Raw genomic sequence first — 20,157 nt, forward strand, 5'->3', positions numbered from 1 at the left:
GTACTCCGTACATAGTTGAGTGCTGATTTTCCCAAACCGGAAACAAACGCACGGATTTGTAAGATCTTGACATGAATAGTGGATACAGCCAGCCCTGCAGCACTTACATGCCAAGGAGTATAGACGAATGCGATGAATTCGGCGATAATCGTATAATGTGAGGAGTCAAGCATATTTCCAAGGTTATATTTCCCTACCCCCGTATTTAGTAAAGATAGGGAATCGAGATAATATTTTTCGTATAATCCTAAAACTATCTATCTCTTCTTCTAGGAAAACTTTCTAAACACTTTTTCTTTCTACAAGAATTCCTCTAGAATAAGGATATATACTAAGGTATATAATTTATATCCTCTTACTTATTTTAATAAGAAAAGAGTATCTTACCTAATTACATCCTCACCGACTAGAAGGACAAAGAAATTTCTCGAGTAAACGGATTATTATTGTTTATACTAAAAAACATCTATAACTAAGTAATGAAATGCTTATACATTCAGGCATTCTTGTTTCTAATTCCCTTATATGTGGATTCTACTGTATTTGCTTGTTGTAGTATAAGGGTTTGGGATACGTGGGTTTGAATTTCTTTACTACGTTATAATAACGAGGCTACAAGTTCTTATTGCTCCTGCAATGCTGAAGGAATTCAATATGATCAACTCACGTCACATATCTCACATAGAAACCGAGCCTCGTCATTCTAAATGATATCAATTCCTATCTATTATTTTAAATATCTATCCATCATCCCCCACCCACCTTCCCATTTCAAACCACCCAATGCCCTCGCTCTATCCAAAATGCAGAAAATCCGTGAAATATCCCGGGGTATCGTTTATTGCCCAAAAAGGGTACAAGTACATTTTTATCGAAGCGTTTCTTCTGATGCGAACACTTTTGATGTTCAGCGTCTGCAGTAGTTTGCGTGGCTGCTGATTGCGAAGTGCTTTCAGCGTCATTCGAAATGTCGATCGGAAATCCATCATTTTAGCAATGCCAGCGACGTAGCTTCAGACGTTGGATCTGTTGATCTGAGAGATCTAGCAGCTGATTGAAGGTACCGCCTATTTCTTCCTCGATTTCTGTCATGAATCGCCGCACCATAGCGGTAACCATCTTCGTCTCATTTTATGCCGCTCGTTGCTGCACTCGAACTCTTCTCCCCTCAACTCGTCTTCAAAATCCACCGATCATTGACCGACCGTTCATATTTCGCCTTACTCGTAACCAGTACTTTATAATAAGCATCATTCGCCTTGCCATTACTCCTCACACCCTCAAGCTGATCCGCGATCGGTCTCAGCAACAACCCCATTTCCAGATGCGTATCCGGACCAATCTTCGCTTTATTCGCAAGAATCGCAACGACCACCACAAATAAAAGATGACAGCCACAGATTAATCCCAGAATCATCAAAAAAGAGATCCGATGTCCAATCTGTAATGACGTTCCTTGTTGAGGAGCCGACCCGGGATATGTCGTAACGGGATTAAAAATCGTTGCACTTGCCAAAGAGCCAAGCGCATAAATAGAAACTAATTCTCCAATGTTGTCCGAATTTCCCTCTTGTGGACTACCCCATATACTGCCCTGAGGATATATCTGAGCTTCTTGACCATCATCCGTGTATCCTACTTGAGCAATAGAACTTCCGGCAATACTAGCCATATTATCCGAGATCCAAGAAATGTTCAGTCGATCATGTTCCGTTTTTGCAACCGTAATGTTGCAGGTGTAGTACCAAGCTTTTTCTGGCGACGCTTCGAATGCTTGAACCACGGAGCAACGAAGAGTGTCGTCGCAAACATTGCGTACCGATCCATCTTTCTCGGTGAAAAATGTCGTCGAATTTGGCGCCTTGTGCGAGACGAAAATTTCTCCCAGGCCTTCAACAGTGATATTATTTGCCGTTCCATTACCACCTGCTGTAACAACATGTGAGCTACACGAGTACGTTGCCGATATTTCTCTCTCGGTGATGATGGAGTATTCGGAATATGCGGTGGAGACACCAGGAGGAGAGTCAATAAAGGGCAAGGTGGATTTCTTTTCCTTTGGAGACCGATATACCATACCGCCGCTCATTTGTATCATAGTTCCTGGCTTTGGCCTTTCCTCGGATTTATTGGTGCCGTAATTACCTATCAAACCCCCGTACCTAAAACAATTAGCAGGCAAATGAAAGTGGATAAGAGATACTAACAAATGAGCAGTGTATGCCTCATCCTGGTTCATGATGGTATTCGCTTCGGCCGCAGTTTTTCCTTGTGGGTAGTAATGATCCATTAGAGGAATGGTGACATCTCCCGAATTCATGAGCACGCCTTCTTTCGCAACTTCCCAGCCGTAGGTCAAACTTATCATAGCTATACCAGCTTGTGCAAGCTATATTGGGTTAGTGAAATCCCCACATTCGAAGAGGGGTAATACAATATTGATGAAAAGCCAAGCTGATCCAGCGAGGATAACCCATGGCTTTCCAGATATGAAGACTAGTTTCGCGACTCTGAGCATACTGTCAATCGAAAGAATCAGATCGACCTGGAATTATTAGCCCTAAACCTTTCTAGGATGTCTAATTACCTACCTCTCTCAGCGATCTCTTCTTCTGCGCAAGAATCACCCATCGCATATTCAAAGCTATATCCTTGAACGCACTCGCAATATTTAGACCCAAGCAGATACTGATTCCCGTGGTGACAGCATTAAATAGCTTCTTTTGACTTTCCGACTGAGCTCCCTTCTTTTTCCATTGTATTGTCGAAACGACGAAGGCAGCGCATAGACCGGCAGTCACAAACCATCTCGTAGACATGCCCAATAATATCATTCTGAATTGTCTCGCGTGAGGATCTTTGTACGGCACATCTTTCGCGTTGAAGCTGGTATCCATTCGGTGCATGGGATCGGAGAGGAAGGATTGAGTTTCGATTGCTGGAAGTGTTAGCATGATGTCAAGGACTCGAGGTATGCTTCTTACTGCCAGGACTCGGCTTGGAAGGAAATATGGTCGAAGAGGTTGAATATTCAGAATTCATCGACTGCTGGCTCCGCTGCTTGCTCTGTACCCCCGGACGTGGTGGTTGGTGCATCTCGTACTCTGGAGAACCTAGATCTCCATGATACGGTTGGAACGGTTGCGAATACACCTCTGGACTTTGAAAATAACCTCCTTGTTGTGGTACCCCGCCATTATATGGTGCTGTTGGTTGTGGTCTCCCATTCCCCGGATTCTCCAGCGGCGAGAACGGGTTGACGCGATTGTAACCAACCATGTTGAAAGTGGCAGATGGCGAGCTCAAGAATGGTGAAGATGCATAGAGCACCGTTTGCAATGGAGAAGTCAATCTCGAAGGGTTGTCGGTCTTGAGGAAGCAACGAGGACGTCAGACGAAGAAAAGCATGGTGAGGTCGTTTTGAAGGTGTCTGAGAGGCGCAAGGGTTGTTGTTTGTGTTGGTGGCTCCTTGTGCTCCTCAAATCTTCAGGATCTTGGGGGCCGATGGCGATAGGTAAGCTCCTGGGTGAGCATCATAACGAGGTAAGGTTAAGGAGGCTACGCCGCGGTACGACATCCTCGCATTTCCCTCCATTCGGAGGGCCTGGCCGACTTAAGCTTTTCCTATTCTTCTCATCCTCCTGGTCCAGATCGCGTGCGATTGGCGTGCGGCTGAAGGATTCCAGAATGATAGCGGGCAGCGCCGCAAAGAAATGCAGGGGAGGTGCAGATGTTGTGATCCGTTCCGGAGAGGAGAATGAGCAATGTATATTTTCAGGAGCGGAAAACGAGACATAGTAATATAATCCGTGGTTATTCGGGAAGAGTATATCGTACAATGAACAGTTGCGGAGGAGTGGTTCGAAGATCGCGTTGTGGTCGAGTTTAAGTTCTGAAGTAAATTGAAGTGGATGTCAGTCCCTACACAAAAGTGACCCGAGCCTTTTAGGGCTGACATATCCGCCAAGCGTGTAACTCTAACGCTATATTTAGGGTGTAAGGTGCTCGGCCCCATCCGGTTAAATCATCTTGGTAACATGATCTGTACTTGGGAACTCAAATATGGAATCATTCTGCATCGAATGCGCAGTGCATGTGTCGAAGAGAGAATAGAAATGAGTTATTTCAAAGCCACACACATATCAAGATCGCTGGGATACCCGTGGACGATATGATAGAAGATTGGAGGAACTGGAAATGAAAAGCAGACTCATGATGAACTCAACACAGGGTCATCATTCTGCATCGCAATGCGCAGTGCATATGTAGAAGAAGAAGAGACACAAGCCTTCTTCAACATCACACACACCACGATGATGGAAACAGCGTCAATAGCAGAAAAGACGAATCCAGAGAAGTGCAAAAGAAGAATAGACATGTAATAAATCCTAGCTGGAAGCTCTGCATCGCAACGTGCAATGCATATGTGGAAGAATAATGGAAACGAGCCATTCCAAGAAGACGACATAATCCAAGTAGTCGATATAACCTAAAACGACTAGAAGATGGCGAGAACATGAGCTCGAGAACGGAATCAAGGGAATTGGAAAAGAACAACAGGCTAGCGTATTGACGATAGCAGACCTAGGCCTGATGAGATATGCTTTTCAGTTCAAACAACGTCCCTCATCTGAAAATATTGATAATTGCAAATCTTGACGATTAAACATTGCCTTTGGTCTGAGCTGGCCAACTATGCTCTCTGTTCCTGTTCTTTCCAATCTTTCCAAATCGGTCGCTATTCCTGCTCTCGTATTCATCCTGCATCAGAAACCTCCCATGCATTCAACTCCACGGTCACATTTCAACAACATTGGCTTAAATTTTGGTTTAAACACCAATAATCTGTCCACCCTCCCAAGTCTCGCCAGCTTCCAACTTTTGCCAACCCTTGACCGCACCAGACTCCACGCAGATCATTTGCTTGTACCCATCAGCTGGAGCAAAGTCACCTATACTCTTCGCGTCGACCCATGGATTCCAAACAACGACTTCATTCAAGTTGTCTCTGACGATGCTAAACTTCTTCTTGCCACCTTCGGATATCGCGACTGGTGCGCTTGGTCCGCCAGCAGGAGTGTAAACTCTATCCGTCTTGCCGGTGATCTTGACTGGACCATCTGGGGATGTGGTGGTGCTGATTGGGGAAGCGACTTTGTCAACGTAGGAGGATGACTCGAGGCCAGTAACGGAAACAGCAGAGATGTCCTGTGTAGTTTGTCAGCACAAATCACAGCACGGAAACGATCCAAACACTCACCGATATCCTCAAATAACTATGCATCAACAACTGAAAGTCCCAAGAAGTCTCGCCCTCGTTTCTGACTAGCATAGTGGTAGTCAAGCCGTCCTTGCTCAAAGTAACGCTATATATCAATCCAAACGAGTATGGCCAAGCCTTCTTGCTCTCCTCGCTCAATTCGGCATCACTAAGGCCAAAATCTAACTTCACGCTGCTATCGCCTCCATCCTTCGTCTCTGAAGACTCCGAGGTGGATTTCCCGAGAAATTCCCATGTTGATGTTCGCGCGAAACCATGTTGAGGTAGTTTGGAGGTGGCTTCATGATCGGGAGCAGTGCCAAAGACCTAGTGCGCAATATATCAGCATAGTTCAATCTCATCTTCTGCTAGGAACGTACTGGAAAGACTAGCGGTATGCCACCACGGACAGCCTTTGTTCCATCCGTCACAGCCTTTTCACTGAGCCATAGCTTCTCATCTCCAGCAGCATCTTTCCAGCTTGTGATGGTAGCTCCATATAGAAGAATCTCGACAGATTCACCGGTAGGGAGAACGGCAGATACGGTGGAGTTGGAATGGGTGATGTTGACTTGAGGTTGAGGTGCAAGACCGGGAGTGGCCGCAAGAGCTGACGGTTTCTTTGGGCGGTCGACCATGTTCGAATAGGAAGGACTGACAGGTGAGTTCGGCTGATGTTTATTACGAAGAGATTGGAACAGATCAAAGAGGAGAAGACGAATGAAGGTATTCAGATATAGGCGGTGTTTGGAGTGGAATGTTCAATCTCGAATGACAACAGAAAGCATGTAGCGGGGTCGGGGTCTCCACAACATGAAACGCGAGCGCTTTCAGGGGTCAAGCGATCACGTGTGAGGGGCAACCACTTCCTTCACGACCGGACAAAAAGCCTTGATTATCAAACCTCATTAGCTGGAAGCAGAGTCGAATTCGAGTCTTATGAAAATAGCATCCATTTTTACTAACGAACCCATCGAAGTGATAGAAGTAATCTGCCATCCGATTCATATAAAATATCAAAAAATCCAACACCTTCACCAATGATCAGCAAGCTTCTCAAGATCCCACTGCGTATGATCAAAAAACGCATAAAACGTCAAAGGCGTATAATCAAGATACGTAGACACCAGTCCAGTCTTTTGCCAAATCTCAGAAATAAGCCCACACCCAGCCCTCCACGTCTCATCCTGAAAATCCAACTTCCACGAGTCATTCTCGTTGTAATAGGTCATCCACATTGACATCTCATGAAGTGTATATAATTCTCGCGGATTACGTTCTTTGAGATACTGTGATGCTTCTGGTAGTAGACGTGGAGTATGAGCCATGATGCTGAGCCTCCAGACGTTGTAGAATGTCCGCTCGAAGCGTTGACGCTCGGAAGGTCTCATGTGTGGTTCGTCTCCTCTACGTGGGTAGAATTCTATCTTACATACGTTGATCCAGCTTTCACAAGCGGATAAAGCACAGCGAGCGTTGAATAAAAGCCGTTTGATGCGAGTGATTTTGCTGTTGTTTTGGTTCTTGTCAAACTGCTTTGACGACTCAATTTCTTCCTGTACTGTAGCTAATTGCTCTGCTTCAGCTAGGTTTGTAAAAGTGTGAAGCGTAACGGCATCAAAGATAGTAGTGATATGTTTGTGCCAGATATTGTTAAAGACATGTGCCGTCCGACTCAAGGCGTACACTGTGTCGAAATCATCTGCGCATTCGAAGACTCGACAAATGATCTCTGGTGGCGAGGTTAAAAAGGATGGCACGATCATTGTTGATACGTTATGTTGGGCTTAATCTGAACCCCCAGGAACGTCCGTTGAACCGCGCTGGTTGAAATGCTGGTGGCCGCGATCAAATTGCTCCTTCTGTCGATTAAATGGATCGTGACAGGCCAGAAGATGTGGTTGCTTTGGACTTGTGCGATTGCCCCAGCCGTCTCAACGAATCGCACTACCGTACTTAACTACTGTCTTTAGAAACGAAAAAGTCCTTTCTTTTCCTCTATTCAGCTGAAAGATTTGTTCTTTAACAGTCCATCTGACAATTTTCAAGTGAGCTGTATTATATAGCGGCAAGTGTAAATTCTGTTTATTTACTAGTAAATGTCACCGGGTGCCTAGATGCATTCGTTTGAGGGGCTGCTGGTTAAGCGAGATTCGCGATTTGTGTAAGCACACCCTACCAGATTGACGGTAGCTTAGATTCCTTTGTTAGTGGCAAGTTGCAAAGCCTCGCGCACAAACGCCATAGAATCCAGATTATTGATGGTTGCCTCCTATCCATCTTATTATTGTCGTACCCAAGACGGTACTTGAATGGGCTAAGTACTATTGCGGCTGATCCCTAACGGGTCGGAATGGATCAGGACTACATTATTCTTACCACTTCCAGAAAAAGTACATCCTAAACATGCAGATAGCAGTAGTGAGCCGCAGTACCATTCTATCTTGATCCGTCAATGGATTTGATATGGATTCTTGCCGTACATTCCAAATGTTTCACTCCAAAAGATGCCCTGCTCCTTAGCCAAACCTGCAACCATTGGAGATTCGTCAACGCGTTTGATATAGTCTCTTGATCACATTCCACTTGATGTCTCCCATAATAGCACTCCATTATACGTACAGTTTTAGAGCCCAGCTCCCGACCAAAGCCGTTTTGCCTTGATCCTCAGAGGTTACGATGAAATAAACAGAGAAGACAATGTGCAGGAGCGCACTTGCCTTCTTTAGTGTCTTCATAGCCATATTAAAATCAATATAATGAGCATTTTCTACGCAAATAGATTTACTCAGGAACACTATCGACAGCGGAGGGAGACTTTGTAGAGAATGCGTAATAAGAATATGATCATTTACGCTTCCTTCAAGTCATGTCATGTTTTCAATCATAACCTCGAAGTCAGATGTACCAATTAACTGATATAAGTACCCGCCATTTCTCCCCATTCTGTACAGATTCGTATACTATTAAGAAACATTTCTATAAAGCACCTTTAGTACAACTAAAATCTTATTTTGGTAAAAGCTGTTATAAACGGTTTTATCTATAAGCGTCGATTCTTCTTGCTACTTTCTTCTATTACTCATTCAAAATTCGCTATCCTAAATACGTTCATTTACGGTACTCTTTGGACGGTTCTGTGGTATGCCTGGGCGGATGCATCCCCCACTGATATCTACGGCGCTCTAGACTCGACTATCTTAGCACCCCGAGCCGCTGACTAGATTTTAATCGGTTATCGAGCAGTTAGCCCAGTATGTTGAATCTCCTCTTCTAGAGATGAAAAATCTTGTGCTGACTTATTCGTTCCTCAAGGACGAAGCTACTAGTATCAACTACAGGGGATTTCTTTATTGGGCCGAAAATAAGCCCCACACTACCTATGCAGGCCAGTATGGTGAAGGCAAGGCAATAGCCCACAAAGCTGGAGTGTGGCCACAACCTCTCGGCCGCACATGGTGTAAGTTCTAAATCTTAGTTACCTCAAGACCACTCTCTACTAACGATACATTGGACTGACGGGTTTAGGGTGCTACGTTCTGGCTGATACCGACATGTTCATGGCCGCTGAGAAGGTACACCTCTATGAGCGGACTGGGGACTCTACAACATATACAGAGCAACGTACTACCGATATCATTGGGTCGATTTCCGGAATTAGCTAATAGTGATGCAAGCCGAGTCCTACGGATGGGTATGTGCGGCCCAGTGAAGGAGCTTCTTATTCCCAAAGCTATGCTAGGAGGCCCGAAAAAAAGTGATGGCCGCGGCCCGCTACGTCTTGAATCGAAGTGCTACAACACGTTGAAAAAGATGAAAGCTGGTTTAGCAAGGAAAGGGTTCCCTGGGAGTCCAAAAGTGAGATATCCGGACTTTGAAGGGTATCAGGCACCGGAGCAAGAAGAAGATGATGATGCGGCGGAGCCGGAAGTTGAAGCTCGGGGCTTGCAATTAGAGACTCGTAGTGGTGATAGTAAAGCTGGCAAAAGCTGGAAGAGTACCAAAGTCGACAAAGTTGGCAAAACCAACAAAGGCGACAAAGTTGATAAGGTTGACAAAGGGAACAAAGGCGGCAAAGCTGGTAAAGCTACTAAAAATGGCAAGACTAGTAAGGCTTCTATTTGCGTTATGAATTGATTATAGCGTTAAAGGATTGTGTGGGCATTTTCCTGTTATGTCTCGGGCGTCTGGGTTTTGTTACTTGGCCTTGAATTTCGGGCTACTGAAGCATTTTGTATTTGATTTTTCGCGTTCGCATTTATATGGTTGGTTTTGGGGTTTGGTTCTAGCATTGTTTTAGTTCTTTGACTAATATACCAAGATTATAAAGAACTTATTAGGGTTTTCAATTGGATGTTCAGTGTTCGGCGTTGTGTGAGTCTGGGTTCATTTCACTTTTGAGAAATGTGGTAGTGAGTTACTAGATTCAGGAGACTTGGGTGGCGGAATTAGAGGTTTGGATTTCTAAAATATGTGCAAACCTAAACACGCGTTTTGTATAACACTTGGAGTTTTAGCTAGGCTGGTGCAGCAGAGCTCTTGGAAATAGATCAGAAGCATAGAATTTGATGACTGATGCATGGAAGAAGAAAGCCTTGTCGAATTTCTGTAGTTTCAAGATATGTTTTAGGAGAGACTTGTGTTGGCCTCATGCGAGCACAGTTGATAACACTGAAGCAAACGAAGCCGACACTCTTCCTGAAAATGTAAAGTTGTAGTGAATTCATGACTCAAAACTGTCGGTGAATCAACGTTATTGTGTAAAAACTCTTCACTCCTGCAATTACTAGCAGCGATCATCAAATAGAGCATAGCCCAACGCTAGTCAAGCGCACGGTTGCTTGTTGTCAGATAAATTCGAGAAGGCTCTTGAAATCTTTTGAAACGAGAACCACGAGTTGAGCATTCTTCAAATCCCTCTCGTCGCCGAGCCTCAACAACGTCAAGGCCAATCTCGACTTCGAATACCGTCATTGCAGTCATGGCACATCTCTTCGATCTACCCACGGAGCTAGTAGACGTAATCATAGAAAATACCCTCCCTGAAGGTTTTGAGAGTCTCGCATTGAGCTGCAAAGATCTTTGGGATCACTGCATACCTCACCTGCCGCGTCATAACTATTACCGTTCAAAGTACAGGAACTTTTCTTTCAAAGCACCATGGAAAGAGGACCCCGATAATGCCAACATGATTTGTCCTGTGGTTGAACTTCTGATGCGAATCTCGACCGAACCCATCATCGCTCGTTACATCGAACACGCCAACTTCTCGGAAAATGATGTGGATCTGTCTATGAGTCTTATGAGGGTTGTTCGCCTACCAGAAGTCACATCTGAAGATCCCTTTGTTGCACTCTTCGCCAAATCCCAATACTTACACGACGCTGATCTTGACTGGAGGCACTATTACACTGAAATGGACACGGAGTATACGCACGATACATCTGCTGGATTTGATGGATTTGGTGGGCTCAGCGTTATCCACGCAACTGATTTTCTCTTGACGCTCCTACCCAACGTCAAAATTCTTATACTGCCAAGACTATATACGTCAACACCCTTCACTAGAAAGATACTTGAGGCTATTGTTCGAAGGGCACGCCACTGGTGGAATCCTTGGCACCAACCTAGTCTTGCTCAACTCACTACTTTCCGGACGACCCTGGAAACCCACACAGATGACATGTAGAATTTACTGGACGTCGTTCTATTCCTCAAGTTGCCGGCAGTTAAATCGTGTTTCTTTGGCCCAGGCCCCGCTGGGTCGGGAGTCTTGCCATTTCAAAATGAGACTCTCTCATCTTGGAGGGACCTTGGCCCCGGATTTGGTAGAAATCTCGTGACGGTAGACTTGTCCGGCTATTTTCTTGAAGCCAAACCAATTTCCCAGTTTCTTCAACATACGCCACAGCTCAAAGTTTTAGATTATGGGCACTCTAGTCGATATGATCGTTATGGAAAAGAGTGGGATCTTTGCAATTTTGTGACGGCAATCGAGCGAGAGGTGGGCAACCATCTAGAAGTGCTCTCGATACGCGTTCTCAACCCTCGTGCTGAACTTTCTCCCGGCGTAATTTCTTTGTCTGGATTTCAGCAATTGCGAAAGTTACAGGTTCCATTGGAAGTAGTGTCGTGCTATACATATATGCTATCACTACATGAAGATGAAATCGAAACAGAAAATAACGAGCCAGTCCTCTCTGTGCTCGACTTTCTGCCTCCATCTATCACGCATTTGTCAATAATTAGTCATGATTTAAAGCCCGCAGAAGAACATCCTTCATATGTGGAGTATAGAACAGGACCCGGAGATGCGAGAAATTTGAGATGCTTGTTCGGTGGATTTGCTGCGAAAAAGCCGGTCAAATTACCTGTTCTTGAGGAAGTCAACGTTGTGTGCACGGCACTTGCCTGTGATTGGTATAAGCAAGAGTGTGAGAAGCTTGCCATGGAGTGTCAAAAGTCAGGAACGGTTTTGAAACAGCATGCTCGTCGGGAGTTAATGCATTGGAATAAGGAGTATTTGACCTAGTCTCTACGGCATTGTGGTTATTCTCGATCGATACTACTCGAACTTCAACACGGTGGGATGGAGAGGATTTCTTGTAGTGTCACCAACAGTATGGATATTTCGATCCGACCACAAAAGACAATCTCGATGGATTTCTTTCTAATTCCTCGCGGATTGTTCGAGTTTAGAAATCGAGCATAAATTCTAAAGAGCTAACAGATCATGTTCTATAGCTATTTAGATTACATCAGACCGTGGGAAAGTAGGCAAATGACAGTTCTTAGCAGATGCGCTTTACAAAGACTTGTATGGATAGAACGAAACCATAATACAACACCCCGTCATCCTGCGGTGTTACCAAACAATTCCGTTTTGTGAAAACATTGAAATAAATTAGGAGCGCATACTTTCTCTTCTGCATATTTGCTATACCGTGTTGCCGCACTTTGTATAAGAGAAGATGTTATGTATATTCGGGCAAGTTAGTCTCGTATTTCGCACTATTCTCTAGGAGTACTACAGCCTCAAGAAGCTTGATGTTGCCAACAGCGGTAGAAGGATTTTTAATGCTACACTATTGATCTATCTAAGAGGGTTAGGAAAGTTAGCGCCTCCCACAAAGGCAGTCTTAGAAGGCTAAAACTCCTATGTTAATGTAGAGAAGTGAAAAGTATAAGTGCGTCTACTTACAAGCAAGCAAGAAGCAGTGCAGTGTAGCAGCTGGGTAGGTTACTAAGGCGCTCACTACCGAGGAATTATTGAGTTCCAGTCTAGTACGATCTGTCGTGCTGAAATCAAGAGACTCGGAGAGTTGAGCCGCTGAAAACTTTACTTAAGCAGTATACCTCTTTAACAACTCTACTTAAATACAATAACACTTATATAATTAATAGTATAGAAAAGAATTACTCGACTTACTTAAACTATTTATAAGTTATTATAAGTTAAGTTAAGTTAAGTTAAGTAGTATAGTAGCTTAAGTTAAGTTAGGTAGTAAGTAGTACTACTTATAATTAGTTTAAGTAGTTTAAGTAGTATTAGTAAACTATCTAAAATACCTTTCTAAATAGATAGTTATTAGTCTAAAAGTATAGATTAGCTAATAATTAAGTAAACTTAGAAAATACTTATTAAATAAATTATTATAGATATTAATATTAAGTTTATAAAAGTCGATTTCTTTATCTATAGAGTATATAGTATATAACGTCTTATTTTCAGTAGAAGTAGCTCTAAGTTACTAGCTCTATAACTAGCTAAAGATTATATTTATAATACTACTTAATCTACTTAAACTATTTATAAGTTACTATAAGTTAAGTTAAGTCAAGTTTAAGTAGTAGATACTATATAAACTTAACTTAACTTATTTAATATACTAGTAATTAAGTATTTTCTATTATCTTCTAAACTTTACTATATTAAGTACTTTGTGTAAGGTAATAGTAAGATATATACCCTAGAACCTTTGAGATAATTATTCTACTTAGAGCTATTATTTGAAATTTGCAAAAAAGAATCATTTCTATATAGCATCTCAATCCCTCTATTAAGGAAATATAGATGAAAAGAATGGGCCTCGGCGGTGACTTAATGATTTCTTAGTATAACCTTTTAAATACCCAACATATACAGTCCTGGCCAAATGAATAAGCTGCAAAAGCACATTCTACACACGCCTAGGCATGGCAAAATCCCGTTTAAGCGGCAAGGCCTCTTTTTTTCTTCTCGATAAGATATCTCCAACAAAGTCTCCCGAAAAGTAACACATAGTACTACAGAGCTCATCGCACTCGCTACCATCTCAAATACACTGAAGCTGTGCGTGCAAGTCACCATGAGAGTAAAATCAAACAAACACGTCAAGCAAAGCCATCGAGTACACATTAAAGTTAGCGAATGGATTTGAGAAATTGAGTACCTATAGCAACCTTGTAAAGTAAACAGCGATGGATATAATCAATCAGTATACAAGGTAAGATCCGAATCGTCAGAAACCCATCTTGCCTAAATTAAACCCCTTCAACCCCTCAAGATAAGAGAGCAAGAGGCTGCCAGATGCGACTAGCCCGTTAATGAAGACTCGTAACTTTCGTCAAAATTCCGTCTTCTCGCACTAGACATTTCCATGATCGAAGCGTGCCGGAGATTGGACCCTCAATTGTGCTTCTACGCCACTTACAATAAGCAGGGGAATACTGGCGGGGAGAATCATAATCAACAAGAATCCACAAGAAACCACCGCGAGTAAATCAAACACAAAGCAAAAGATCACGAAACTGCCATGCCACACACAAAATGTACAATTATCATTGGTATCTCCCTACACTAACCCATAAACTCCGACTCATTCTCTAGCTACACACGAACAATAGCAACAAGACGCCCCTCGCAATGCAAATAATTTCATTCTGATCTTTCTGTACGTCCTCGCTTTCCAGCCCCATACAACAGGTGTTTCGCATCCATAAACATATCTTCAATGTCGCTGACTTGAGCGGTGGAGAAAGAGGCAAGTCCCAGTCCGCTGATCACACTCTGCATCCTGGCCTTGATTGACTGGAAAGCTGACATTGATTCTTCTGGGTTCGTCGCGATAGGAGGTTCGTTGTCGAGAGCTTGTTGACTTGTAGGCGCGCTGGAAGCCTCTGCTGCCTCATTGCTGGCTGTGCTCGGTACTTCGTTGACTGACATGATATTCTCTGAAGCCACCAATGCATTGTCTGCAATAATTGGTTCATTTATGGCATTATCCTCATTAACTGCCACATCCTCCATGGCCTGTGGTTCTGGAGACCGTGGCGCCATGGAGACGTCGGGTTGCATTCCAGGGCTCTCAGGTGCGGTGGATACTGTGGAATTGAGCACACTCGTTGTATCAGGTTGCTCATGCGTAACATCGATTTGACGGTTTTCATCCTTGACGTTGGTATGCTGGATCATGGGGGTATGCGGCGGCTCCGGACTAGCATCAATGGCAAAAGATGACACGATACTTTGGCTCCGTTCACCTTCGAAGTTGCTTTCGGGTTCCTGAGATGGTGCTTCTGCCGACCTCTTGGGCCGGCCTCTACGTTTCTTTGGCGATCTTTTCTTCAAAGTAGTACCTGAAACCGAGCCTCCATCTATTTCATCGTCTTCGCGTCTTCTCTTTTTGAATACGACAGGGCGATAAGCATATTCGAGGGATGATGTGTCGACAACGATTGTATCTCCAGCGTGAAGATCGTGACCGATGTCAAGTGGCTTTTCCGGACGACCAACAGGCTTTGGGACAGGTGTCTCTGGAACCTCGAAAGCGGTCGGTGACTGTGGTTCGTGAGGGGAGAGTGCTTCTGATTGGAGTTTCTCTGACGGTACGTCGGGCATCTTGGTTGCTGTTGCATTTTTCAAAGCTGCTTTGCGTATTGAACTACTGGGTTGTAAATTATTACCCTTAGCACGAGTGGCAGGTTTGGTGGAAGAGCTGCGTAACGAGCGGCGACGGGTTATGTTATCTTTAGCAGGTGTTTCGCTTGCAGGTAGCTCTGATGACTCGTCAAAATCTTCCATCATTCTTAATATGCTAGAATCGTTCATGCTCGCGCTATCGACATCGGACATCGTTGGAGATATGCGACTCGATTTTCGTTTGTTAACAATCAATCGCGGTGATGAAACTGCATCTTCGAATATGTCTTCATTTGCGGTATCATGATCCGATGAAGGCGGACTGGATCTTGCGTCAACGAAGAGCGGGGAGCTAGCAAGTTGTCGTACTATTTTAGAAGCCCGCGTTCTGGGTGGGGTCGATGGAGCAACTACCGATCTCTGCTTGCTAGGAGTTGGGGTGGCTTTAGGAACATCGCCGCCCGTACTTGAAGCGGGTAGTTGGTCAGTTGAAGGGAAAGCGCTTGGATCGAGGTCGGAGCGGACTTCTTCGCTTCCTTCTCGCATATGCGATGTCGTTTTAGGTGGGCTTTGAACACCTGAGATGGACGTGCCAAAAGTGGAAGTCGTAGTAGGATTCTGAAAGGCATGAGGGTCTACCTGAGCTGAAGGATAGTCCGCCGATTGCAAAACTTCCCCTCGCGGTGGTGATGAAGGCAAATCTTGTTCGTAGACAGTTTCGATCTCAATAGTTGGAAATGCGTTATTGGTGATAGGTGAGGTAGGAGAAACAGGAGGGGACGAAGGTAAGCCCAAAAGATCCACGGGCTGGGCGGATCTTTTGGGAGTTGGTGAAGACACGATGAAATTGTCATCCTCACTCGCGGGAAGCGGAACCGGTGTAAGCTGCCGCTGAGTCTCTCTTTCGACAGGGGTTTGAATTCGAGTCTTCGACAGTGAACGCCGAGATGGAAGTTCTGGTTCTGGGCTGGTTGTCGCTGTAACTGTCTTTTTACGAGGACTAGAACGCAAGTCGGGAAACATCGCAGCTTCAGCGACTTGCCGTTCTTTAACTTCAAGTTGTCTTTTGGTGAGAATCTGCGATACGCCTCCCTCGAGGACTGGGGAAGAATTATCAACAGCCTGGAACTGAACCTGAGAGTCGTCATGTCGCAACCTGGGGGTACTTTGCCTTTTTCTTGACTTCCTCCCCTTGCTACCCAAAGCGCTGTCGCGTGACCGTTTCCGGCTGGCTGAAGATTCGATCGAGATTACCACTTCAGGTGTTGTCTCGCGACATGCTCTTGTCCCGGGAGAGGAGTTGAGGGTGGGCGAGACGTGTTTCTGCGGCATACGATGCTCATTGAGTATCGAGAACATGCTGTTGGTAGGGAGAAAGCTGTCGTCCTGCGATTCGGTAAATTGTAATGGAAGTTGCCCTTCGTCGATAAGCTCTTCAGTGAGCACGCTCTCGGGGAGAAACGGGAGTTGAATGTCAGCAAGCGGGCGTAAACGAAGGAGAGCACTTTGGACCTGGCTAGGGTAATGGAAAACCTCTTCGGAAGTGCCAAAGGTGGTGTTCCACATCGTGATCGATCGGCTGGCAATTGATTTATGGGAGCTTTCAAGGCCCGCGCAGATGAGAAGCTCGAGATCGGAAAGAACCATGTTGCAACCATGGATTGCTTCAAGCGACACGAAAAAGCTACAAATGGTGTTCCAAAAGTTGGTAGTCTGAATGGAGTTAAGAGGAGATCTAGACGGGAGATGGCTGCTTACCTCTTTTCCTAAAGCATTGCTTCCTTTGACCTGACTGTCGGAATCTTGGATCCACGGTACAATTGCTGTCTGAATTTTGACTAGCATTCCCAGCAGTAACTCAGTCGGGCATGAGGAGACAAATTTGTTTAATAATTTAACCATCTCAGAGTATTCGCGGATGTAACGGGCACCGAAATCCTCAAAAGTGGCCCCCATCATCGTCTTGATATAATCATAAAAGTAGGTAAAAGGATCCCAGGATAGCCCCTTGGAGCCACTACCGGTGACGCCCCATAGTCGTCTTTTCCCTGCCTCTACGGCCTGTCGGTCCTTTGGATATTCTGCATGAGAAAGGAGTAAGCGACAATAGGACAGCCCGCTGAGAGGCGACGAGCGATGTGGTTGGGAATTTGGTAACATGAAACACCTTGCCACTGGCTCCAAGACCGCAATCGCTTTCCCAGCGACACCGGCGTCGAGGACGACCGATGTTACTAGGGCCTCGAAGAGTGTACTCCAGCCTGGCAAAGGTTCTTCTGGTGATAGAATGATCCCGAAATCTAAAACTTTTACTGCGTTTCGGTAGTCGGCACCGATGGGTTGATCAAGGCTGTCGCCGTTCCTTTGCGAAACTTTCAAATCCACAGCTTTCGTCGTAAAATCCGCCAGGACGTTCCAAAGAATCTTGGAACTAGGCGTGTCCCCAGGTGGCAAGAGTGCAATCAAATCTTTGGCAACCTCGATAGATCTACAACGGTTCAGTTCCTCCGCCAAGAAGAATGGGGAAAGGATGGTTTGAGCGAGTTGGTAGAATGTCGCATCATATTCGAGGTTGGGGGATTCATATGCTAAAAGGAGGATTAAGTGCTCAAGAGGGGTTCTAATTTCGCCTTTTAACTTGTTGGGTCGTTGTGATGGAGTGGCCACGGGAGTGAAAACGTCGTGAGTTCCAATGCAAAGCTGCCGTTGAATGAAAGGTCGTATACCGAGGGCCTCTGTCGTTGTGACAACTAATGCTTGGAAACATTTCAAGAAATTTTCACTTGAACATTCTTCAACAGGCAAAGCTGGAATATTCTTAGGACCCGTCCGCCAAATTTTGTGAAGTAACCCAAAAATTGAAGCGACCGAGGCCATCGTATCGTTATGCACAGTTACTTCCATCACAGCTGGAGCTGATATGGAGTTATTGTACGTCTTCCAAAGACTACGAACCTCAGATTCGTGACCCAAATCCCAGAACAATTTTTCTAGTATTGGGACGAGGATTGGATAGATCAAGCTAGAACTTTTTCGAATCCATTTGGGTTCCAGGGCAGGAAGCTCTCTTGGGCTCACACCATTTTGTTGGAAATTGGTCAACGCCTTTGAGGCAATCCAGGGCCGCTGAAAGGACGAATCAAAGAGGTTTTGCAATATGGAACATGCATCCAGAAGATCTCGTCGTGCATAGCTGGGGCTTTGAACGGAGTCGGCAGAGGTAAGACTTTGTCCGACTAATGGTACCACATAAGTCTCCCAGGAGAATTCCAGTTGTGCTGGTGAAGAAGATGGCTTCAATGCGTAGTAGAGTAGGTTGCAGACACTCCCCAAGACCGATTTTCTGGTGAGGGTTGATTTGCGGAGTTTGAGTTGGGAGATAAGGGGTTGAACGAGCAGTCTTATCGTAGCTTTCGAGGTGGTGTCGGTCGGATTGACCGCGAAAACGTAGCGATTCCAAGCATAATTTGCTTCAATCCTTGTGTGGTGATCACTTGAATTCAAGCACTGTTGGAGAATGGTGGTATATAGAAAACTGTGCGGCCAGTGTTCTATCTGCTTCGGCTTGCCTCGGAGAAAAAGCATAATAACACTCCATATCTGGGGGATGTGTGTGGTGTCCTCTTTGGCGGAGAATGCTGATTTGAGCTTGTCGGCGTAGAATTGGGCAAACTTCAGATCGTCATCGCCGCGCTTCTGATCAAATAACGACGAAAAGGCACGAGAGACTTTAAACTCGCTACCGAGGTTAAGAGACGCCTCGAGACCGAATAAGATAGCTAGATTGCGTAATTCCTTCAAGGTGCTCAGCATGTCGATGAACAAGTTTTCAAGCCATAGTGTGTTTGTAATCATGAAGGCACGAGACTGCCGTACAAGTGATCTGTAAATATTCAATCTTCCCATCACAATACTCTTGCCTTTGACGAGATTCTCGATGTTGTAGAGTGCAGTGATAAGCTTGCCGACTCTCTCCGCGTTCATAACCTTTGGTGGGAACTTTTGCTGTGACACAGCAAACATCAAATGCTTCACAATATCTTTCGACGTCTGAGGATCCTCGAACACCTTGATAGCGTGATCCACAACGAACACTGCGAATTCTTGGTTGAGGCTCTCTCCAATCGTAGGCAGCTGCAAGAAGGTGGACAGAAGGATGATGCTATTGATCACTAGCGGCGCATCAAATCTTCCGGATTCATTTTTCTGCTGCATGTCGCGCGATATAAACTGGAGGAGGAGGCCCATCTTATCTTTCAGCGCCTTTGGATCCGGAACATTTCCTGTAGCCTTCAGTGATCCCGCCAGCATCAAATATGCGTCCATTCTGGCACCTTTCACATTTCCCGCGAGTTGTTGAACTATGGATTCGAGCATGGTGGCAAAACTTGTGTGCTGATGGGGTGGGAGGAGTTTCGTTCCAATATTCTGATCTCGCTCCATCAGCCCATGGTTGACTTTCAGTATCGATTTCGAGGATTTTCGTTCAGCAGAGGGAGGCAATGGCAAGAGACGCAGTCGACCCTGCTCAGCACTAGGGCTGTCACTGTACTGTGTTGAATCTGACCATCCAACCTTCTTCCGTGTCGACAAACTTGGTGATGCAATGGGCGATTCCGCAGACGACTCAGGGGTTATGTTCGACGCAAGCGCTGGTTTGGGTGATCCACCAAAGATTCTTTCTATGAGACCAGGTCTCTTCTCGTTACGATTCGATTCGCGAGGCGGCGTGGGAGGTCTGGCTGTGAGAGTAGGAATTGATGTCCTGAATATGGATGGCTCTCCCATGGCTGCGAGGACGCTTTGTGACTCGACACTGCCTTTTTGATGTCAGTAATGGTCTGAAAAGAGCGCGTCTGAACATGGAACCGAAAGAAGTATTTCGAGATGGTACCCAGGGTGTGGCAGAGGTTGGTACTCGACATGCGGTTCTGACGGCTCCACGATGGGTTGGAAGCCTGGAAGGGGGAAAGTTCTCACATCGTCAGCTGAGATT

General features: G+C 45.0%; 5 protein-coding genes across 5 annotated transcripts; 1 reads left to right on the top strand and 4 right to left on the bottom strand.

Annotated features, from left to right (window-relative positions):
• Window positions 1–1,168: 1,168 nt before the first annotated feature.
• GLAREA_13043 (uncharacterized protein) lies at window positions 1,169–3,279 on the bottom strand (the record flags this gene model as incomplete). The annotated part of the gene is made up of 5 exons (XM_008084522.1): window positions 1,169–2,162; window positions 2,208–2,389; window positions 2,435–2,545; window positions 2,592–2,938; window positions 2,985–3,279. The coding sequence occupies 5 exons, from the start codon at window positions 3,277–3,279 to the stop codon at window positions 1,169–1,171; spliced, it is 1,929 nt and encodes a 642-aa protein (XP_008082713.1).
• Window positions 3,280–4,830: 1,551 nt separating this feature from the next.
• GLAREA_13044 (Galactose mutarotase-like protein) lies at window positions 4,831–5,898 on the bottom strand (the record flags this gene model as incomplete). Its single annotated transcript, XM_008084523.1, has 3 exons — window positions 4,831–5,208; window positions 5,261–5,587; window positions 5,641–5,898. The coding sequence occupies 3 exons, from the start codon at window positions 5,896–5,898 to the stop codon at window positions 4,831–4,833; spliced, it is 963 nt and encodes a 320-aa protein (XP_008082714.1).
• A 396-nt stretch (window positions 5,899–6,294) lies between these two features.
• GLAREA_13045 (uncharacterized protein) lies at window positions 6,295–7,026 on the bottom strand (the record flags this gene model as incomplete). Its single annotated transcript, XM_008084524.1, has 1 exon — window positions 6,295–7,026. The coding sequence occupies one exon, from the start codon at window positions 7,024–7,026 to the stop codon at window positions 6,295–6,297; it is 732 nt and encodes a 243-aa protein (XP_008082715.1).
• Window positions 7,027–8,539: 1,513 nt separating this feature from the next.
• Window positions 8,540–11,792, top strand: GLAREA_13046 (F-box protein; the record flags this gene model as incomplete). The annotated part of the gene is made up of 5 exons (XM_008084525.1): window positions 8,540–8,720; window positions 8,789–8,835; window positions 8,879–9,368; window positions 10,150–10,847; window positions 10,950–11,792. 5 exons carry the CDS (start codon window positions 8,540–8,542, stop codon window positions 11,790–11,792), a joined length of 2,259 nt encoding a protein of 752 aa, XP_008082716.1.
• A 2,385-nt stretch (window positions 11,793–14,177) lies between these two features.
• Window positions 14,178–19,949, bottom strand: GLAREA_13047 (uncharacterized protein; the record flags this gene model as incomplete). The annotated part of the gene is made up of 1 exon (XM_008084526.1): window positions 14,178–19,949. One exon carries the CDS (start codon window positions 19,947–19,949, stop codon window positions 14,178–14,180), a length of 5,772 nt encoding a protein of 1,923 aa, XP_008082717.1.
• Between the last annotated feature and the right edge of the window lie 208 nt (window positions 19,950–20,157).

Source organism: Glarea lozoyensis (assembly GCF_000409485.1).
Source record: "Glarea lozoyensis ATCC 20868 chromosome Unknown GLAREA20, whole genome shotgun sequence".
NCBI lineage: Eukaryota > Fungi > Ascomycota > Leotiomycetes > Helotiales > Helotiaceae > Glarea > Glarea lozoyensis.